Source organism: Neofelis nebulosa, chromosome 1 (genome assembly GCF_028018385.1).
Source record: "Neofelis nebulosa isolate mNeoNeb1 chromosome 1, mNeoNeb1.pri, whole genome shotgun sequence".
Lineage (NCBI taxonomy): Eukaryota > Metazoa > Chordata > Mammalia > Carnivora > Felidae > Neofelis > Neofelis nebulosa.
In genome coordinates this window covers 101,625,109-101,645,931 of record NC_080782.1, presented here as the reverse complement: position 1 = coordinate 101,645,931, position 20,823 = coordinate 101,625,109, and the positions used below count along the sequence as shown (strand labels likewise).

The 20,823-nt window shown below is 40.9% G+C and overlaps 1 protein-coding gene across 2 annotated transcripts in view; it reads left to right on the top strand.

The window, feature by feature from the left end:
- ARHGEF28 (Rho guanine nucleotide exchange factor 28) overlaps positions 1–17,651 on the top strand; it is a 306,764-nt gene extending 289,113 nt beyond the window's left edge. For both annotated transcript variants that reach the window (XM_058729755.1, XM_058729762.1), the window contains one exon: positions 17,318–17,651. In XM_058729755.1, coding sequence (XP_058585738.1) covers positions 17,318–17,481 — 164 coding nt within the window. In that variant the 3' untranslated portion in view covers positions 17,482–17,651. The remainder of the gene's footprint in view (positions 1–17,317) is intronic.
- The last annotated feature ends 3,172 nt before the right edge of the window (positions 17,652–20,823 follow it).

The following is a 20,823-nucleotide window of genomic DNA, read 5'->3' as shown; positions in this document are numbered from 1 at the left end:
TGAGCCTGAGAGCAAAGGAAGTATTGGGAAAAACCACATTAAAATTCCTCTCCTCTGAGAAGTTATCATTCTTCCTGGTAAGAGTATGGAAGGATTTTTGCAAATGGTATTGCTAGTAAATTGAAATATTTTCCCTTTATGCTTGTCAGATAAGAGATACAGATATATTAATAGATAAATATTGCAGATATGTTTGTCAGAGTCAATCTCTTACCTACTACTTAGGATTGAGTCACACTCACCCACAATTAAAATATTTTCTCAAACAAATTTATAGGACTTCTATAAATTTATAATACTTTAGATGATAGTATTGGGAATTTTTAGTTTTTTTAGATTATCTGCAAGTTGTGTTCTGTTTTGTTTTTGGAGAATCCATTGGCCCACTTTGAGAATGTATGGTTCAGGAAAGTTCCAGAAAATGTGTTTCCTGAAGGGCTTGATTAAATGGCTGAATCAACACTGACCCAGAAAAGAGTTGAAACCTGCCTGGCAATACCATTTTGGGCCAGAATGACCAAGGCCAGATATGTTCCTGAGATAAAAGTAGGTGATAGAATATTCTCCTGTTTCTCAAACTCACTTTTGAAGATAGTAGAAGATAAAGGATCCACCATCTCCCACCTCCTAAACCAAGTTTCAGGAAAAATAGACTGAACGTGTATTTTCTTATGTAACGAACTTTACCTGAGTTAATCAGTTAATCAGTGCTTCATTTTTAAGTGAGGGATTTGAATGAGTACATGAACAAATGAATGCACGAGGCAATGTCGTTGACTAATATTGAACAGTGGAGATGTTCAGTCAGTCGACTGGCATAGTGGTTAAGACAGAGAAGGTTTGGAAATTATGCCTTAGTTCATAGTCTAGATCTGTCATTTATTACCTATGAAATTTTAAGCAAGTAGTTAACTTGATATGTTTGTTTCCTTATATATAAAATTGGACTTCTGATAGTATCTGCTTTGTCCTTGGTAGAGGATTACATAAGACAAAGCATAAAATACCTGGAATTTTGGAGGTGCTCAGTATACACTTATTACTCTACCTTGTGTTAAGCTATAAATCCTTAGGAAGACTTGAGCCACTGTACTCCTTCCAGGTGGTTGCTTTGGTGGCCTGAAAGACTTCATCTCATTTGGGTTTTGAGCTAAGAAGACCCATCTCAAAACATGATGCATAATTCTACTGGCTGTTACTAGGTGTTACTAGATAGGCGGTTCTCATAATAATAATATTGGGAAATGCTGGCTTGGGGACTCTCCAACCTTTTCAAAACTTTTATCGTGCTCATGGATATCCAAAGGTGGCGCTTCGCCAACCTTGGCATTTAACCACAGCATCCTCCTCTGGGGCCTAGTGTTTGGCAGGGCTACTGTTCCTTTAAATATACTGGAAAAAACACTGATGTAAGTGGATGTTGAAATAAATGCATTGCCCGGGGCGCACCCTTCAAATACATTTTTTCTCCCTTGGGAACAGTTGAAATCCAAATGGCATATCCCAGCATGATTTACCACATGGGTTGTCTTTTGAAAACCGAAGCCAGCATGGATTTAAGATAGAGCTTTGTGTAGCCCCCAGGTCAGCACTTGAGCCTGTGGTTAAGGGTTTGCGTCCAGTCCTCTTAGAGACTTTTTGGGTTCTCTTCCTTGGGTGTTTCCAAAGGATCCGTGTGTTGAAAGGCAGTCCTCCCTGAAGGAGCACGGGAGGCTATGTGTTTGGGGCTGGAGGTCTGATCTGGCTTTGAACCTCTCAGCCGCCTCTCCTACTACATCCTTTCCCCACTGTGGTACAGCGGTCAGAAGTTCTCCTTGTTACGTGAAAGGCCAGAGCCCTCCTATTTTTTGTGCATCTACTTCCTCTGTCAGGAATATCTTCTCTTCTACCCTTTTCTTCCAACCTGGCTAACTCTTGCTCACCTTTCAAGACTTAGCTCCGGGGTCACTTAGTTCTAGATGCCTTTCCAGACCCTCTTTGTCTGAGTTAGGAACCTCTCGTGTATAACGTTGTGTGTCCAATGCACCCTTTTCCTCCTTTGTACCATATTTCATATGTGTTTTCCCTTTAGACTAGATGATGCTTCATATGGTTTATTTTGTTTGAGTTATAACTTACATACAGTGAAATGCCCAGATATTAAGTCTATTCAATTAATTTTGTGGAAAGAATATCAAGGTGCAGAATATTTCCATCACTACAGAAAGCTCCCTTCTACCCCTTTCCAACCAATCCCTACCCCCCCGAAGCAACCACTCCTCTGCTTTTCATCATCATAGGTTAATTTTGCTTATTATAGAATGGAATGGAATCAGATACTGTGTGCCTTCTTGTGTTCAGTTCTTTTCATTCAGCATGCTTTTGAGATGCATCTATGACCTTGCATGAATCTGTGGTTCATCCCCTTTTATTCCTGAGGAATCTTGCTTTGATGGATTTACCACAGTTGCCCATTCTTCTGTTGATGGACACCTGGCTTATTTCTCATTTTTGGCTATTATGAATAAAGCTGCTCTGAACATTCCTGTACAGGGCTTTGTGTGTGTGTGTGAATTATGTTTTCATTCCTCTTGTGTAAATACCTAGGAGTAGAATTATTTCTGGAGTAGGTGCCTGTTTCAATTTTAAGAAACTAAAAGCATTTTCAAAGTGATTATACAGACTATAAACTTGTTGACTGTGGAGTTGAGGTCTTATTCAGCTTGGTTTCCCATATGTCCAGCCCAGTGCAGAGCATACACTAAGCACTCAGTGAAGAGCAAATGGAAAAGAAGCTCAAACCAGTTTTCATTCTGATATACTCTCTACTAATTGACAAAATAAATAAATAAATGCCCATTAACGGAATGGAACCTGATGGTCTTAAATGTGGTTTCCTTCCAGGCAGGCAAACATAGGGGAATATAGTTCCCTTCTCACTCTGCTCCTGGAGCTACCCCTCCTTGCAGGATAGCAACACATATAGGATGTGCAGGTGAAGCCGAGAATGTAGATTGATAGGCAGTCATACAAGGGTCCCGGTCACTGTGGCTGCCATGATTGTTTCTCAGGTAAGAACTCCTAACCCTTCCCTCCAAGACCCTCCACAGGCTACTCTTTCATCGCATCCCCCACCTCAACTCACCTGCGCAAACTCATGGTTCAGCCAAGCTTGACAACTTTCCCTTTTTATAGCATCTAGCATTTTCTCCCCTTTGCCAGAGTTGCCAATTCCAGCTGGAATACCTCCACACAGGGTCGTCTCTCCCTGTTGACATCCTGGTCGGCCTTCAAGGCTCACTTCAGATGTATCGTCCCTGAAGTTGTCCTACCCACCAAACCTGGAAGCTCACTGTCTGGAGGGTCTGTGAAGGGGTGTAGAGCTGTGGAATATATTCATCCGGCCCTGAATGCCTTTCAACTGTGTGGTCACGGGCTTTCTCAGGACACGTACTCAGTGGTCCTCAGATGTCTGTAAGGAATGAGGGCTGCTGGTCACTAAGGGACCAACTGAGGCTGCCCTTCATGATCCTTGTTCTTGGTGGCTGATTCCATGAAAGAAGTTTCATGTCATGCTATGGCTTCTTGAGACGAGTTGTTTAGGGAAGAAAGAGGTCTATCCAGAAGGAGGGAGATCTAGTGCCAGCTTGGGGATACATGTCACCTGGCAGATACTGAAAGGGAAATTGGCTTTCTTTAGGCCCAGTGTTAGTCACAGGTCATATGTCAACAGGACAAGTATTAACAGCAAGAGCAGCTTCTTATGACGTTAGTATCCATAAGAAAATTTAAAAACAATTTTCTTTAGAGGGAGATGGCTCCAAGGAGGAGAGCCGTGAATCCTGTGATATGTGTGTTTTCTTTTGATTGCTGTTTTGTTAAAATCCTTATTTTGTCTCTGTTCTGCAAACTGCCTTCTTTTCAAACCATACAATTTCTAAAAACATTTTAAGTTTAATTTCCAGAAATGTAATACAGTTATCTTTACTCTGATAACAAACATAAATGTGAAAAGAATGCCGAGGGTGTGAAAATCTGCCTTGAACAAAACATTTTTTTTCTATATATTATGTTGTGCTTTTAAAATTATAATCATTTTTGAGTGGCATAAACTCAGAGCTACAGTTGGAAAATATATTTTGGAGTTTGGTTTTTTGGCAAATGTTACTTCAAACAAATAAGACTTACAAAAATAATGTTTCTCATTTCTAAAAAGAAAAAAAAATTGTGTTGCTATGAAAACTGTAAATACCAATTTCTCAGAACAGAAAAGGCATGTTAGTTGTTTGACATCATGTAATTTTGTAGTTGATCAAGAAAAAAATACACTCATTTGTAGACCTTTGAAGAATTGGACACCAACTTTTTTGAAGTCCAATAATGTGATTATTAAGAAGTAGTTAGAACTAGTTAGCTTGTATGTATTTAATTGCCTGCTTCTGGTTTAAAGAAATACACTGGATCTTGTATGCTTAAGAATTTTAACAGATGCTTTTCCCTTGACTGAGTCAGTAAGTAGTAAATGCAGCATTAAAATTCTGCCTTATTCACCTGGCAATAAAGTGAATTCACTTCTTCTCTTTCACAGTGGGTAGGGTCATGAAGCAGGCAGTTTCCAGAAAGTCAGCCTAATTGGCATAGTTTTTAGGAGCCCCTGGTCTGTCTTTCAGAGGGATTCAGTGTCATGAAAATACTGACCTATCCCTGAGTTGGAGACCTACATGTCATTTGATTCAGTGCACTCTTAGAAAAGTTGTACCTGCTTCTTAACAGGGACTCCAGGATTTGATGATCTTAATTTTGATTTAAAAATTGAGCTTGATGTTTTGTTTTTGTCTTTGTTTTTTTGCCTATCTAAACATATTGTGGGCAATTTCAAACACGTACATAATTAAACAGTATGACAACCACTTAGTTACCATGATAAACTTGAAAAACTTAGGAACTTCTGGCCAATTGTGTTTCACCCAGACACTTAACCCCAACATGCCCAGTGTTATTTTGAAGCAGTATTTAAAAATCATGTGTACGTATTTATTGATGCATAACATTTCAGTATTTATCTCTAAGAGATAGGGCTCTCTTTTTAAAACTATTATCACACCAAGGGAAAAATTGAACAAAAATTCCATAGTATCAACATATAGTCAGTATTTAAATTTCCAATTGTGTGTGTGTGAGTGTGTGTACTCTTTCTAGTTTGATTTTTTTGACTCAGAATCCAAATATTACAATAATATAATATATATTATATAATATATATAATATATAATAATAATATAAGACCACGTATTATAATTGGTTGCTGTGTATTTTAATGCATTTTTAATATAAAAGTTTTAACTATGAAAAATTCAAACTTACAGAAAAGTAAAGAAAAAAATATGTATCAGGCATGCATTTAACAAATGTTAACCTGTTGCCATATTTGCTTCAGACATTTCTTTGCCTTTTTTTTTTTTTAGAATATTCAATATAGCGTCCCTCCCCTTATTTTTCCTTTTTTTCTCCATTTAAACAATATTCTATAATTGATGCATATCATTTCTATAATTCTATAATTGGTGCATGTCATTTCTATAGTGTGTTTTTATGTTCTTGCTACATGTATGCATAAATATATATTTTTGTTTTTATATTCTATATAATGTTTGTCTTTTGTTTCGTGGTGACAAATTCCTTCAGTTTTTGTTTGTTTGGGAAGACCTTTATCTCTCCTTCTATTCTAAATGACAGACTTGCTGGATAAAGGATTCTCGGCTGCATATTTTTTCTGTTTAGCACACTGAAGATATCGTGCCAAGCCTTTCTGGCCTGCCAAGTTTCAAAGGAGAGATCAGTCACGAGTCTTATAGGTCTCCCTTTATATGTGAGGGCACGTTTATCCCTTGCTGCTTTCAGAATTTTCTCTTTATCCTTGTATTTTGCCAGTTTCACTATGATATGTCGTGCAGAAGATCGATTCAAGTTACGTCTGAAGGGAGTTCTCTGTGCCTCTTGGATTTCAATGCCTTTTTCCTTCCCCAGTTCAGGGAAGTTCTCAGCTATAATTTCTTCAAGTACCCCTTCAGCACCTTTCCCTCTCTCTTCCTCCTCTGGGATACCAATTATGCGTATATTATTTCTTTTTAGTGTATCACTTAGTTCTCTAATTTTCCCCTCATACTCCTGGATTTTTTTATCTGTCTTTCTTTCAGCTTCCTCTTTCTCCATAACTTTATCTTCTAGTTCACCTATTCTCTCCTCTGCCTCTTCAATCCGAGCCGTCGTGGTTTCCATTTTGTTTTGCATTTCGTTTAAAGCGTTTTTCAGCTCCTCGTGACTGTTCCTTAGTCCCTTGATCTCTGTAGCAAGAGATTCTCTGCTGTCCTGTATACTGTTTTCAAGCCCAGCGATTAATTTTATGACTATTATTCTAAATTCACTTTCTGTTATATTATTTAAATCCTTTTTGATCAGTTCATTAGCTGTTGTTATTTCCTGGAGATTCTTCTGAGGGGAATTCTTCCGTTTGGTCATTTTGGATAGTCCCTGGAGTGGTGTGGACCCGCAGGGCACTTCCCCTGTGCTGTGGTGTATAACTGGAGTTGGTGGGCGGGGCCGCAGTCCGACCTGATGTCTGCCCCCAGCCCACCGCTGGGGCCACAGTCAGACTGGTGTGTGCCTTCTCTTCCCCTCTCCTAGGGGCGGGATTCACTGTGGGGTGTTGTGGCCCGTCTGGTCTACTTGCACACTGCCAGGCTTGTGGTGCTGGGGAGCTGGCGTATTAGCTGGGGTGGGTAGGCAAGGTGCACGGGGGCGGGAGGGGCAGGCTTAGCTCGCTTCTCCTTAGGTGATCCACTTCAGGAGGGGCCCTGTGGCAGCGGGAGGGAGTCAGATCCACTGCCGGAGGTTTGGCTCCGCAGAAGCACAGAGTTGGGTGTTTGCGCGGAGCGAGCAAGTTCCCTGGCAGGAACTGGTTCTCTTTGGGATTTTGGCGGGGGGATGGGCGGGGGAGATGGCGCTGGCGAGCGCCTTTGTTCCCCGCCAAGCTGAGCTCTGCCGTCCGGGGGCTCAGCAGCTCTCCCTCCCTTTGTCCTCCAGCCTTCCCGCTTTCTGAGCAGAGCTGTTAACTTAGGACCTCCCAGACGCTAAGTCGCGCTTGCTGTCGGAACACAGTCCGTCCGGCCCCTCCGCTTTTGCCAGCCCGACTCGGGGGCTCTGCTTGGCCGGCGAGCCGCCCCTCCGCCCCGGCTCCCTCCCGCCAGTCCATGGAGCGCGCACCGCCTCGCCGCCCTTCCTACCCTCTTCCGTGGGCCTCTCGTCTGCGCTTGGCTCTGGAGACTCCGTTCTGCTAATCCTCTGGGGGTTTTCTGGGTTCTTTAGGCAGGTGTAGGTGGAATCTAAGTGATCAGCAGGACGCGCGGTGAGCCCAGCGTCCTCCTACGCCGCCATCTTCCGGAACTCCTATAATGTTTGTCTTTTTGCAACTATTTTTTTCCCACTCAATGTGCATATTCATACATGTAGTTCAAATAGTTCATTTTAAACTGCTGTATACTATTCCTTTATAGAATAAATGCCAGCTTATTTGTTACTAGTGAACAGTTAGGATGTTTCCAATTTTTTTACTCCTACAAATGATTCTCAGTAAATATCCTTTTATGCATTCCCCTTGTGTATATGAATGAGAGTTTATTTACATGATAACACCTAAAAGTGATGGGGATGTCTTTGGTTTTGCTGGGTATTATTTCTCTCTAAAGTTAAATAATTCAATTCTCAGCATCTATATATGAGATTTCCACTTTCTCCAGAACTTCCCCAACACTCAGTATTGTTAGGTTTCTAAATTTTGCTTATCTCATGGGTATGAAATGGTAGCTCCCATTCTTAGAATTTGTACTTCCCTAATTACTCGTGAGATTTAGTGTCTTTTTGTATTTATTTGCCATTTAGGTTTCCTCTTTGGTGAAGTGACTATTTTTAAAGGTGTTTTTCTAACAACAGATTTTGGAATTTCAGGTGTTCAGTATTACTTATGCAGGCAAATTAATTGTTTTCAAATGGGTTCAATATGGTTTTAACTTTGAGAAATAGTTGTAGGAGAAATCATATTTACAGTTATATGTAGATACTTTAAGATTGCAAAAGGACATTTGTGACAGAGCTAAGGTCTTTCAGGATGGAGAAAAATCAGCCATATGTGCAGAAACTACTTAAAATAATGTTGTTTTTGACTATTCTATTTTACTGAGGCTTTCACCATATATCTTCTTCATTTGCTTACTTTTTTCCTACCTCCCAACTATGTTTTCCTCCATAGCTTGTGTACCTCTCAGTAACTGACCGATAGTAGTTTCCACACACTCAACACGTCTGATATCTATCTGCTTCATTTTCTGTCCTTGAAATTTCCCTTCCAGGATCCTCTGTCCTCCTTTTCCAATAAGCCCTTGTTCCATGCCTGCTATATAGGTGTCACCCTTCATACTCCTCCTGTGACAGATCCTGTGTGCTCAGTCTCATTTTTTATCTTTTATGACCTATTCCTTTATGTGGTGGATCTTGCCTCCAAATGTTCCCAAGAAAAGCCGTAATGAGAGCACATTTTTTTCCAAATAACTAACTTGAAATGTATTTTTCACATCATTTATTTTTGCTTTTATACTTGGTTTTTGCCATATATTTACGCTTAGAATTCCAGATCAAAAATTATTCTCCTTCAGGGGCACCTCCATGGCTCAGTCGGTAAAGTATCTGACTCTGGATTTCAGCTCGGATCATGATCTCATGGTCTTGAGCTCGAGGCCTGCGTAGAGCCCCGTGTCAGACTCTGTGCTGAATGTGGAACCTTCTTAAGATTCTCTTCTCCCTCCCTCTGCCCCTCTCCCTTGCACCCTCTCTCTTTCTCAAAAAATAATTTATTCTCCTTCAGAATTTTGAACGGTTTGATTATTCTGCTTCTTAGGGTTTCTGTTGAGAAGTCTGATGTCATTCTTATTTCTAATTCTTTGTGACCTGTTCTCAATTTTGGAAGCTTTTGCAGTTCTCTCTTTATCCCTTGTTGGATGAATTGTATTATATGTCTTCGTGTGGTCTTTTGTTAAAACCATTCTTACTGGTTACTTGAGACATTTTCTTTGATTGTGGGAAATTTTCTTAAAAAAAATCTTCTCATCATTATTATCTTATTGGAACTGTTTCTCGTTCGTAGTTGGACCTCTTGGGTTCTCTGATTTTTCTGCTTATTCCACCCCCGCCCCCACTTCTATTCCCATTTCTTAATGTTTTTGTTTTCCTTTCTGGGAGATTTTCTTATCCTTAACCTCCTACTAGTCCATTGACTTTTTTTTTTTTTAATTCAGCTAGCATATTTTTAATTTCAAGAGATTTTCCTTGTTCTCTTATTGTTGATATTTTATGGAATCTTGCTTTGTAGTTGAATGTCTTTTAAATATTTCTTTGAAGATATTAGAGATTTTCTTGAGCTTCTTGTATTCTTGAGGTCTGTTTTTTTAAGTTAGGCTTGTGTCTGTATTTGCATTAGGCTCTCCCTTTCATATTCCACAGTATACCTACCATTGTGTATTGCTGTGGGAATTGAGTTGAATGTTTCACTCAAAGTCAATCAATGTTAGTGGCTTAAAGACAGAAGCCCTATAATGCAATTCTATCTTGACTACATCCATTTGATTCTGCTGAGAAGGCAAGGGTTAGGCTAAATGAAAATTTAAGGTACTTTCAACACATAAGCATTCGAAACTGGTGATTATCAGGACTTTGAGTAGATACATTTTTTGTATCAGGTATTCACTAATTCCTTTGGCAATATGTTTTTATACCTACTATTACTATAAACTGAAATCAACTTTGATATTGTCAGAATAAATGTATTACCTTCTATTTCTTAAATGTTACATCTTAGTTCTAGTAAACTCAAAAGGCTGAAGAATAGGAATCTAAATTACAAGAGAAACTTATCAATTCTTTGCCATCAACAAATACACCCAGGGTATAAAAGATCTTTTCTGATTATGGTTCACTTAGGAGATGTTAAATTTTCTAGGCAAAAGCAAAGGGACATATTTGAATCTGTATCATATCTTATAGGTAGCTATAAACTCAAATGAACCTAATTTATTTTATGAAACAGAGTCATATATATAAATTGTGTATCTTTCTAAATAGATAAAAACCCATACGCACACACTTGCCAATGACTTGTCATACAGTTGCATTAAAATGGATATAAACACATTCAGCATCCAGAGGAGGCCCCTAATTTATTGCCACAGTGTTCCATTTTTTTTTCCAGATGTATAGGAGCTACGCTGTTGGAATAACAGAGAACCCTTTATAATTTTATAGTCCAAATATATGTGAGGCTATGCACTTTAAAAAATATACCATGGGACATTTCAGATGTATACAAAAGTAGAATTGTTTAATGAATTCTCAGCTCTAATGATGACCAATCCTGGTCATCAGACAAGCCAATCCTGGTTCATCAGTGCTCTTATCTCTCTCTCACACTGGGTTATCTTAAAGCAAATCCAGGATATCCTATGATTTCATTTCAAAATACTTGAGTATCTTTCTTTAAAAGGCAAGACTTTTTTTTTTAAGCATCACCACAATATCTTTATTACACCTAAAAAACTTTATGCTTGAAATCATACTGTCAGTACATGAATTTCTCTGTCTCAACTTTTTCCCCTTGGTTTGTTTGATCCAAATAATTTCATATATTGTATTTGGCTTATATATCTCTTAGATCTCTTTTAATCTAAATTTCTCCTGCCCCCCCCCTTTTTTAAGTCTTATTTGAAAAGACAGTGTTGTTTGTTTTTTGAAAAGACATTTATTTCCTGGAAGAAAATCATTTTTTTAAAATGTCCTACATTCTAAATTTTTCTGCTTGCTTTCCTATAGTGTTATTTAACGTATTATTCTCCCCCCCCCCCTGTGTTTTCTGTAAACTGGGTAGTTGGAATAAGCGTTTGGTGTTTGACTAGATAGAGGTTTTTTTGACCTGAAGAATCTTCACAGATCACATTATATGTTTCCTATATTGTCCATGTTATACATTTCCTGTTGCATCCTATCACGAGGCCAACCATGTCTGTTTATCTTTTTATGATATTATATTTGATCTGTGGGTTCAAATAGTGTCAGCTTGATCCATCCACTACAAAGCTCTCCATCTGCTTTCCTCCTAATAACTTGAGCAGCCACTGTCGATAATTGCCTGTGTCCACCAGAAGGACATCACGTACAAGGTTAAGAGTTTGTGAATTTGGAAAACCTCACTTATTTTCAACTTCCTGCCCCTGACCTATCCTGACATCTTGGTCATTTGCTGTTTCTTTCTTAATGTATAATAGATTTGCTTTTTTTTTTTTACGGTACCGGTTCCCCAAATATGTTATGTGGAACATACCAAGCACACTGTGAGAAAAGTCCCCCTCAGTTTGGAGGGTGCCACATACTGTTTTTCCCCCTCAGAGATTTATGATACAGGTGAGCTGATTAAAGGTCTGAGGAATCTGTTAAGCAACTTGATTTGCCCACAGTTTCATCAGCTTCCTTGACCACTGTATTCATTCTTCTGTCATTAATACCTGTTAGTATCTTGTTTAGAGAAACACTTTGAAACGCATCCTAAAGAAGAGAGGAAGGCGGAGGCACTTGCCCCATCCTCTCATGGGGCTTGCTAATGTTAAGGTCGTGAGTCCATAACGTTGGCACCTTATGGGGAGAAAGGAGAGCGAGAGCAAATCAAAGTTCATGTAACAGACTTGGTTCATCATACCATGTCTTGTGTTCATCTCGTCTTCATTGTATCGGTTGCTTCAGTTTCTTGTCAATGTTACCTACATAACTCCAGGTGATTCAAATGTTAATTACTGATAAGACAATAAAGTCCAGCTATAACAGTTACAATTTAAAAAATTATAACTGCTTTTATATGCTATAAATTTCTTCATGCACACGGACCCCCAGAGCACATTTCTGTTATTTTAGTTCAAGTGCATTACTGTAGATGAGGAGTAGTAAGGAATCCTAACACGGACCCCCAGAGCACATTTCTGTTATTTTAGTTCAGGTGCATTACTGTAGATGAGGAGTAGTAAGGAATCCTAACAGTAATGGAGACTGTTGGTTTCAGATGCCAACGCCGGGTTCGTTTTCATGCCAGAGGTTCACATTCTGCTTGTGCCTCACTGTGGAAAATAGGGTCGAGCAAAATTAGTGACATAGACCAATTTTCCTTTGCTCTGAAGATACCTCAAGTTCTGTACAAGAAATGTTTTCCATTAGAAGAAAAATGCCGTGTATTAACGCTCCTGAGAAAAAATAGTGATCGCCAGTAATGCCATCAGGAAACGATTTTTTCAATGTTTCACAGTGTAAGCATGAATCAATCATCAAACAGGGACTACAACTTATTCTGCAGACTTGGAACATTAATCAAAAATTTTTTTGAGGTGGAGTTATTCTAGGAAAGTGTGAATTTTGATTTTAGGAACATGCATAAGGGATATAGTAATCAGAAGCACAAGTCAGAACACTTCATTAAAATAAACAAGAACAGAGCCAAGGCCCAGAAGACACGAAGCTCTGTGTTGTGAGTTTTGTTTGGGAGAATGGAATGGGATGAGACACACAGGGCTGAGCAAGGCATCATCAATGATCCCGACAGTTGACTCAGTGTGCTTTCTGTAGCACTGGGTGCTGGGTGCCTGGCCATTGGCCATACGTTGAGTTAAATTCTAGATGTCCCCAGTTGATATTTATGATAAAAGTTATACTGGTGCTTTTAAATTTAAATGAAGCTTAAAAATTATCATAATTTAAGATGCTTTTCTATTCAGAAAATCCAGAAAAGGCAAATATTACACTAATTATTTAAACATGATAGACAACTCCTTTTGACTTGTCACAGACTTTTTCTTCCTGACAAGTTACTCTTAAGTCTGCTGTTCTTTGAAGGGAAGATTGCGTGCAGGTTTTGACTGTAAACATTATCTTCTCAATAGGTAGTTTTCCAAATACTGTCCACTGAAGATTCTATGTTGGCTCAATCAGATAGGTGTTGTTGAGAAGAATGAAGGTAGAGGGGTGGGGCATAGGTCTGGAAATTACCTTAAAAACATTATCTTAGATGCAACTTAAGGTAATACATTTGTATTTCTTGAGCATAAAGCAGTTCACAAACATCCATTTGTTGTTCCCTCAGAATATTATTTGGTGAAGCACTAAGCCAAAGTCCAAATGTATAAATTCTCATACAGTAGAAGTTCAAGAGGCCAGAAAGGTGATTTCAGTCACGTCCTTCATGAACTGAAGCCCAAACAGGAGAAATGACTTGCCCAAGGTTACGATTTACCTTGTGGTTTATTTAACTCTCGGGTTAGGAGGCGCTTCGTTCATTTTTAATATGGCACATGGTCGCATGGTACACTTTGAGTTTATAGAAAAGAACCACTTATCCAGTTGGCTCAGAAGAAGAATGATGGTAAGCCGATGGAAGGAAGGCTCATTTTGCATCCTACTAGTATCAGCTTTTCAGGAGCTGATTTCTATAGTTGTAAGTCATCCTACACCCCACATTCTCTTTCCTGATTGTCTAAAATTCCAACAGCAGGTGAGAAGTGTGAAAATGGTCAGTGTAAATGTTCGCCAACAGGTTGCAACTAAGGGCTGAAAACAGGGAGATTTAGGCAACTGTCTGTGGATATGTATCAGTGTGTGGTGTGGGGCATATCGCTTGGTAGCACGGGGCTTTTTGCCCCCCACTCCAAAATGTGGGTACTTAGAATTTTTTAAAACTTCATTAGCAGGTGGACTTAGACCCCACATTGGACCTATGGAAATTTCTTGTTAAGGGTGAAGTTGTTTGGTGTGAAATTTTTCAGTTAGGTAGAAGAAAACCCTGCCCCAAGATTTTATTTCTCTACTATGTTTAGCCAGGCTATGGGGATTCGATGTGTTTCTGCTTCTTCATCTTTATTTTAAGGTCATGGTCATTCTGTTTAGTTTCCACAAGTATGGTAAAGATCAAATTGCATCTTTTATGTCAATGGACAGGGAAAGTTGTATTGAGATACTAGATGGAAAGGTTCCTTATAGTCTGAAGTTTTGTTTCATTATAATAGCATTTGCTTTTTAGTCGACCAAATTAGGATTCCATTAAATTAATATTTCTTTGCTTATTAAAAAACCAGGTATCCTATTTTTATGTTCAGCAGTTTATAGGGATTTTGATCACAAAATTGGGTGATTTTTATTCCTCAAGAATTCTGCTTTCTGAATCAGTGAGGTTTTATTTTAACAAATGTTTTTTCAGTTTAAGATTCCATAATGATCATATTCTCTAGGGTAAAAAGTGTGGAAAAAGGTGGCTGACCTTGAGAAGTATACAGTTGCTGTGCTGGTGCTCTTTCAGGGTTGAAATGGAATCATAAAATCAGAAATCATGGAACGGTTTCCAGTTTCAAAGATGGGTTGTCTGACCTTGCCTAAATAGTTCAGGCAGAAATCAAGGAGAAAATGGAGAAGGAAATTGAGTTCACCTTCAGGTGACATACATCCACAACAACCTCCATGAATACATGTAGGATGCCAACATGGGTCTGTCACTTTAGGGTCCAGCAAGCTATTTTTCACCTAGAGATGTTCCTCTGTATTTTTATTTTTATCTGAAAAAGTTGTCATTAAATGTCTATACTCCCTTACGCACACACATACATACACATATACACACCAATTAAAAACTAACCCCCCCCCCCAACATTTATTCTTGGATCTCTGTCTTCCTGAGCTAGAGCCTACAGTTTAAAAGAATTCTGATAAACGTTTGGTTCTTTGGCTGTTCTTAAGCCTTCTCCTGAAACCATTAAGAGGACTTCCCAGATCCCTAGACTCACCACCAGTATTTTGGATTCTTTGCTACATGTCTCACACCCCCAGGGGAAGGAAATTTACAGGGATTAAGGGCTTGCATTGTGCCGGGCATTGTCACGTTTGTCCTGTCCGCAATCACCTCCCAACCACCTCATTCAATGCATGGTTGTTCCTTCTCCATGTGGTATTTCTTGTACCCTGGCTGGACCTTCTGTTGGCAAGGGGGCAGGAATACAGTGGCTTACATGAGCTGTTCTTCAATCTACGAGCATCTGATAGATGCAAGTTTTGAGGTGTATATGTGTTAGGTTGTGTAATGCTAAACGTGAGTAGCATAACTGAGAATATTTTTTTTTTAGAGGTTCTTTATTCATTCAATGCCTGGGGAAAGGATTTGAAAGTGTGAACGTGTGTTGTGACCACAGGCAAGCATACTTTGTCTCCAAATGTGATAAAAGAGCAGAGAGCATTCTAGGTTGATCTGTGTTGCCCTAATAGAGAAATCATTGCGGGGGCAGGACGGTTTGTGGTGTTTACCTGATTAAATGAAGGAGGTTCCCAATTTTATAATAATCATTGTATCTGTTTTTTGGAGCTTGGAATGTCTCTCTCGTTCTTAATTTCTTTTTTGCTAAGTGATTCTTCAACATGTGGTACTTAGGGAGGATAAGTATTAAACATTCAAAGTCTCTTTATGTGGTAAAGACAGTCAAGCTGTTTCTATCGCCATGAGAAATGGGAATCCTGAGACTCTTGATCGGATGTGCAAGTGGCAGTGGTCCTCTGAGTTCAAATCTAGATTAGTTCTTAATTGTGTGATGTGGGGCAAGGAATTTAAGTAGCCTGAGCTTTCGTTTCCCAAACTGTAAACTGTGGGTTACAACATTTTGAGGCTTAAAAGAGCGATGGCTGTATCAGACCTGGAAAACTTCTTGTGCCCAGAAGTCACGCTTTGCTCGGGGGTATTTAGAAGCATCTTCACTAGTTATGTGTTCAGTAGTTAGTGAGTTCGAGTATTCGAGGTGCAGGATTTGGAATCAGCGTTAGTAAAATCAAGTCACCCAAATGTAAAAGAATTTTCTTCTTTGGGCCCCACGGGCATCTAGAGGCCGGGCAGGCCTAAGCTTTGAGCAGAGCTATGGAGTACAGCCTGACCTCTTCTTTCCCTCCCCTCTCCCCGGGGTCCCCCTCAGCTTCACAGGCCCACGTCAGCTCCTCCAGGTGACTTGTGTTTATTTTCTGGAGCTCTGGCTGCCCCTCTTCCAGTGGGCCTGCCTCTTCCTGGAAGAAGTGATGAACAGACACGTAGCCAAGTGTCCCATGTCCCTGAAGACAGAGCAGCGTGAGGACGTTTTACTCTTCCCGCCAGGCCTTGCTTCCTGCCTTCCCTACCAGCTAAAGGTCGTTGGCAGGAGGGCAGGAGCCACAAGCATTTTTGTCATTAGAATCCTACCAGTTATGGGTATCCATCTAAATAATAGAGTCTCGGAGTCAAATGTGGCAATGTTTATAATGACCTCTCGTTGATGACTGAAGAAGGAGCGTGTGGGCTTCAGGCTATCCATCTTTCTCGCCTGGGTTTCCACGCATACTCCGCCTTTTGCGCGGACCGAAGCCGGTCATTTGTGACTTTGCCATATAAGTGAGCCTCAGGAAGGGTGGTCAGTAGAACAACGGAAGTGAAAATGGTTTGCAGAAACAGCCTTTCTTTTCTTCAAGTAGGAACCCCTCTTTGCCTTCCCTTACACCGTGTACTAGAGGGTTTTTAGCAGAAAAAGGGAAAATAGACGATGCCCTGCTGTTGCTAGGTAACCAGAAAAAAGAACCCAGCCGTACTTGATACGGGAACAGTTTTCTCTAGCTAAGGGGTTTGTAGAGTGTTAATTAGATTTGCATAATGGTGAGGCTGGCCAGTCTCCATCCTTCAACTCCTTTTTCCCCCACCCCTTGCCCACATTAATAAAATCCCAGCTATATTATTTGAGTCTTGAGGTCAGTTCTTGACTTTGAGATATTCTGAGGGGAGGGGCTGTGCAGATGCAAATATAGTTCATCGCCCATAGCTAGAGTATATACCGTATTTCTAAGACCTTGAACCTGTTTTTAAAACATAAGTGGGCACCCTTGTTCCACAGTAGCAGTGTTTTATCGGCCCACAAATGGTGACAAGTCTTTATTCACTTGACACTCCCTTAGGATTATTTTGTCAAGGTTATTCTTAGCCGTAGGAGACATTTGAACGCACACCCAGCCACATCTTGACGATACATTGATTAAGTCATTTGATGTGATTGCATTTTGTCCCTTTCTCCTTGGACTCTGGGGTTCTCTCTGTGGCTGAATATATGGGCACTGCATGTCCCAGGCTTAGAGAGCTCTGAGTTACAGTGTCACCTGCCTTGGAGGCCTCGAGCGGATCCTCCTGACCTGTGCCGTCTGTCTGTTGCAGATTTGGACATCTCTGAGACTGAGTTTCCAGCCTCCCAGGACTCACATCCACATGGCTCTCAGCGGCAGACATTTACGGCCGAAGCAAAGCTAAATCTTCAGACATTGACTGGACAAGACCAGGAGACTGGAGATGATGCTGAAGAAAACATTGTTTACCTCTAATTGTGTTATTATTTTTCTGAGCAAAACACAACACTGGCATTTAGTGGAGATTTTTTTTTTTTCATTTCCTGATGTTCGTGTGAATGTGTCTAAATTGCTGTAAGAGTAATATTTAATATTTCATGCAAGTTCAGTTTTTGGGCATGGGTCCAAATAAATTATTGAAAGCAGTTCTGTTTGTGTAATCATTAACTTATCACACCTAATTTCAGATTTCTGGAGGAGAAATTAACTTGAATAAGCAGAAATATTTTCAAAGTTGTTGTGACTCTCGAGTAAAATTCCATATTGCATTTTCTGCTGGATCATCTGGTTTTTGAAATGCCTTCCTTGAGATCTAGAAGAAGCAATGTGGACGGAAAGAGTGATATCCATGATGGGCAGACTTTCACAGCCACAGCAGGTGATGATGGAGAGTGGCCTCAGTGGCCCCAAAGGCAGAGGCGGATGTGGGAAAGTCCCTTTCTTGGCTGGTTTTCACGCACTAATTTCTCTCTGGGGAGTCACAGGGGCGGGTCCTAGTGGTGATCTGTTACAGTCACCATGTCACCAACATGTCCGGTTGCGGGGGGACCTGCTCCAACCGGGCAACCACTCTGCGGTGGACAGTCTGGACTCTTAGGACCTGGGCCACATGCTTTGCAGACTCACTTTCTTGGTCGTGATGCGGATTGTTTTTCAAGCCAAGGTTCCTCACCGTCCTTCAACAGTGCCTTGAGGCAGAGCCCTAGCCAGTCCATTTTGATGTAAATAGTGAAGCTTAGGTTCACTTGCTTCTCACGGTTGGCCCTGTGTCCTCAGGCCCTGAGAGCAAGAACAATTATCACTCCATAGAAGGACCTCTGCCTTCAAGGACAAAAGCTCTCTGGGCAAGGCTTGCGGCCTGTCGGTGCTCTCCCCCAAAGGAACACAGGCACATCCTGATTTCAGAGTGATACAGGTCTCTCGGTAAGAAAAGAAACCAGGAAATATTTTCAGCTCGTTCTTCAGAAATATTTGTATCTGTTTTGCCCAGAGTCAAAAAATATCTTTCACCTCACTTTTGTGCTTTGGAATTTTAATAGTGTGTAAGACATTAGTAAAATAGACGTTTCACACACCATCACTATCTCCCCTTACTAAAAGTGAAAAGGAAGGAGTACTAAACTCACCCAAATTGCAACACTTGCGAGGAGGGAGCTGTGATAGGAAGGGAAAAAATTAGGGGGCCCCCGGGGTGGCTCAGTCGGTTAAGCCTCTGACTCTTGATTTCGGCTCAGGTTATGATCTCACGGCTTGTGATTTCGAGGCCCACAACAGGCTCTGTGACAGTGCAGAACCTGCTTGGGATTCTGTCTCCCTCTCTCTCTGCCCCTCTCCTGCTTGCTCTCTGTCAAAATAAATCAACTTAAAAAGGAAGGAAAAAAATGTCACCCGGACTCCATTGTTTGGTCAGTTGAATACATCTTTTATATCTTCACATAGGCAAGTCAAATCTTAGTTTAAAGAAAAAAGCCATCTGGGGGAGTACTCTTTCTGACTCTTGCTGCTTCTGGCCATTTTGGTCACAATCCTAACAGATGAAGAGAGTGGTTTCCAAGAATGGATATAACTTATTAAAATTTTTGTCAATCATGTCACCTCCAGGCTGAGCTCCTAAACTAATCAGACGCATCTTCCCTTCCTAAAGACATCTAAAGAGAAGAACCTGTCTTTCCCCTCTCTCCAACAAAGCCTAGTCCCGAATTGTATATCCCTTGAATCTGGAACATATTGATATTTCAGTCTAAATCCTTGCTCTGATAACTATAGATATCTTCTCTTTTCCCCTGACGTTGGATATAGAAATATCCGCCTGTGAAAATAGGAATAGATGTTCAGAATCCTCACACGGGTCTTTAAAAATAGGTGTGCTCAGTTGATTTTCTAGCCCTGCACACTTTGGGTCTTCATGTAGCTACCCTGGGGAAGTCTTAGTATCTTTTGAGATGACTACATCCCTGGGTTTCTCGTGCCAATTGTCTTACTATTATGACCTTTCATCTGAATAGAAGTTGCAAAGCTTTTGTTGATCGGTTCTTCCTTTTCACTCTGTCCTTACGGTGCCCTGAATTTAGATCTCAATGGAGGTCGCTCTGTGCCTCCCAAAGAAACTCATGAATCCTAGGAGAAGGCCGCCCTATTTTCCAGCCTCATAAATGAGTTTCTTCTAAAGAACCTACTCTTCGCACCCACTGACGAGCTTCAAGGAAGCATTCATCCCTTGAGACATGTGCTGCGGAAAGAAAGGCAACCCTGGGGCTCTGTCCTTTGCAGGCTGCGGGAATTAACGTGCCTCCCCACTTGTGGTCCAAGCTACTCTGCCTTTCATCAGGACTGCCCAATTGCTGGAGTCCTGCAACGCTCCCAGCCCACACATGGTTGGAGCCCTGTCCATTCAGAAAAGGGCCACGGTGTTTGCTGCAGAGGCAGTGGTTGTGGTGTGTGTTGTGAAAAAGGGGGGACGTGATTAAATCCTGGGATGACCGACAAAGGAGGGGAAAGGAGCATGTATCCATTCCTGGGACCTGGGACCCCCCCTTTCCTCCTCAGAACCAACCCGAGGTTATCCGTGTCCGGCCACCTCTGTCTCGGTCGGCAAGAGGCACAGTCGCGGAGAGCATGGACATTGGAGCCAGATCTTCCCCTTGCTGTGTGTCCCGGGTGTGTCACTTCACCTGTCTAGGTCTCAAGTTGCCTCACCTATACAAGAGGGATGATGACCTTATAGAATTGTGAGGCTTGAGTGCTTAATAGACGCGATATGCTTAGAACAGAGCCTGGGGCATAGTTGTTAATAATAACATACGCTAGTTATTATTAAATCGTTAAATAATCTTGGAGTGATTTCTAAGCCTGGTGCCAGTCCTCAGGCAGATTGTGCCTGCACAGCCAGAAACCACGAATAGGGAAGTGACGTGCCTGGAGATGGCCAGTCACAAGGCCGGACTAAGGTTTCCTAATAAGGTTAGCGTTCGTCTTACTTGCGTCTCTAAACCTTCGCTCCGTGCAGTTTTTCTTTAGACACTTGACTGCTAGAGGCCAAACAATCTGCTAGGACCAAAATAAAGATGAATTAGCCTGCAAGCTGTTGGAGAAGACAGACACATGAACAGATGTGGAGAAGTACAGGTAGCTGGGGGCCTCCTAGGAAAAGCCTGTGGGGGGTCAGTAGGATGTGGAGTGGAGGGAGTTGGTTGTCTTAAAGTGGAAGATGCCTAAAGGAAGTCAGAGACGGGGAAAGATGATGTGAGCAAGGAAGCCAACCCAAACAAAAGGCCAGAGACACGAAATAAAAGCCACGAGAGACACCGGAGCACGCGT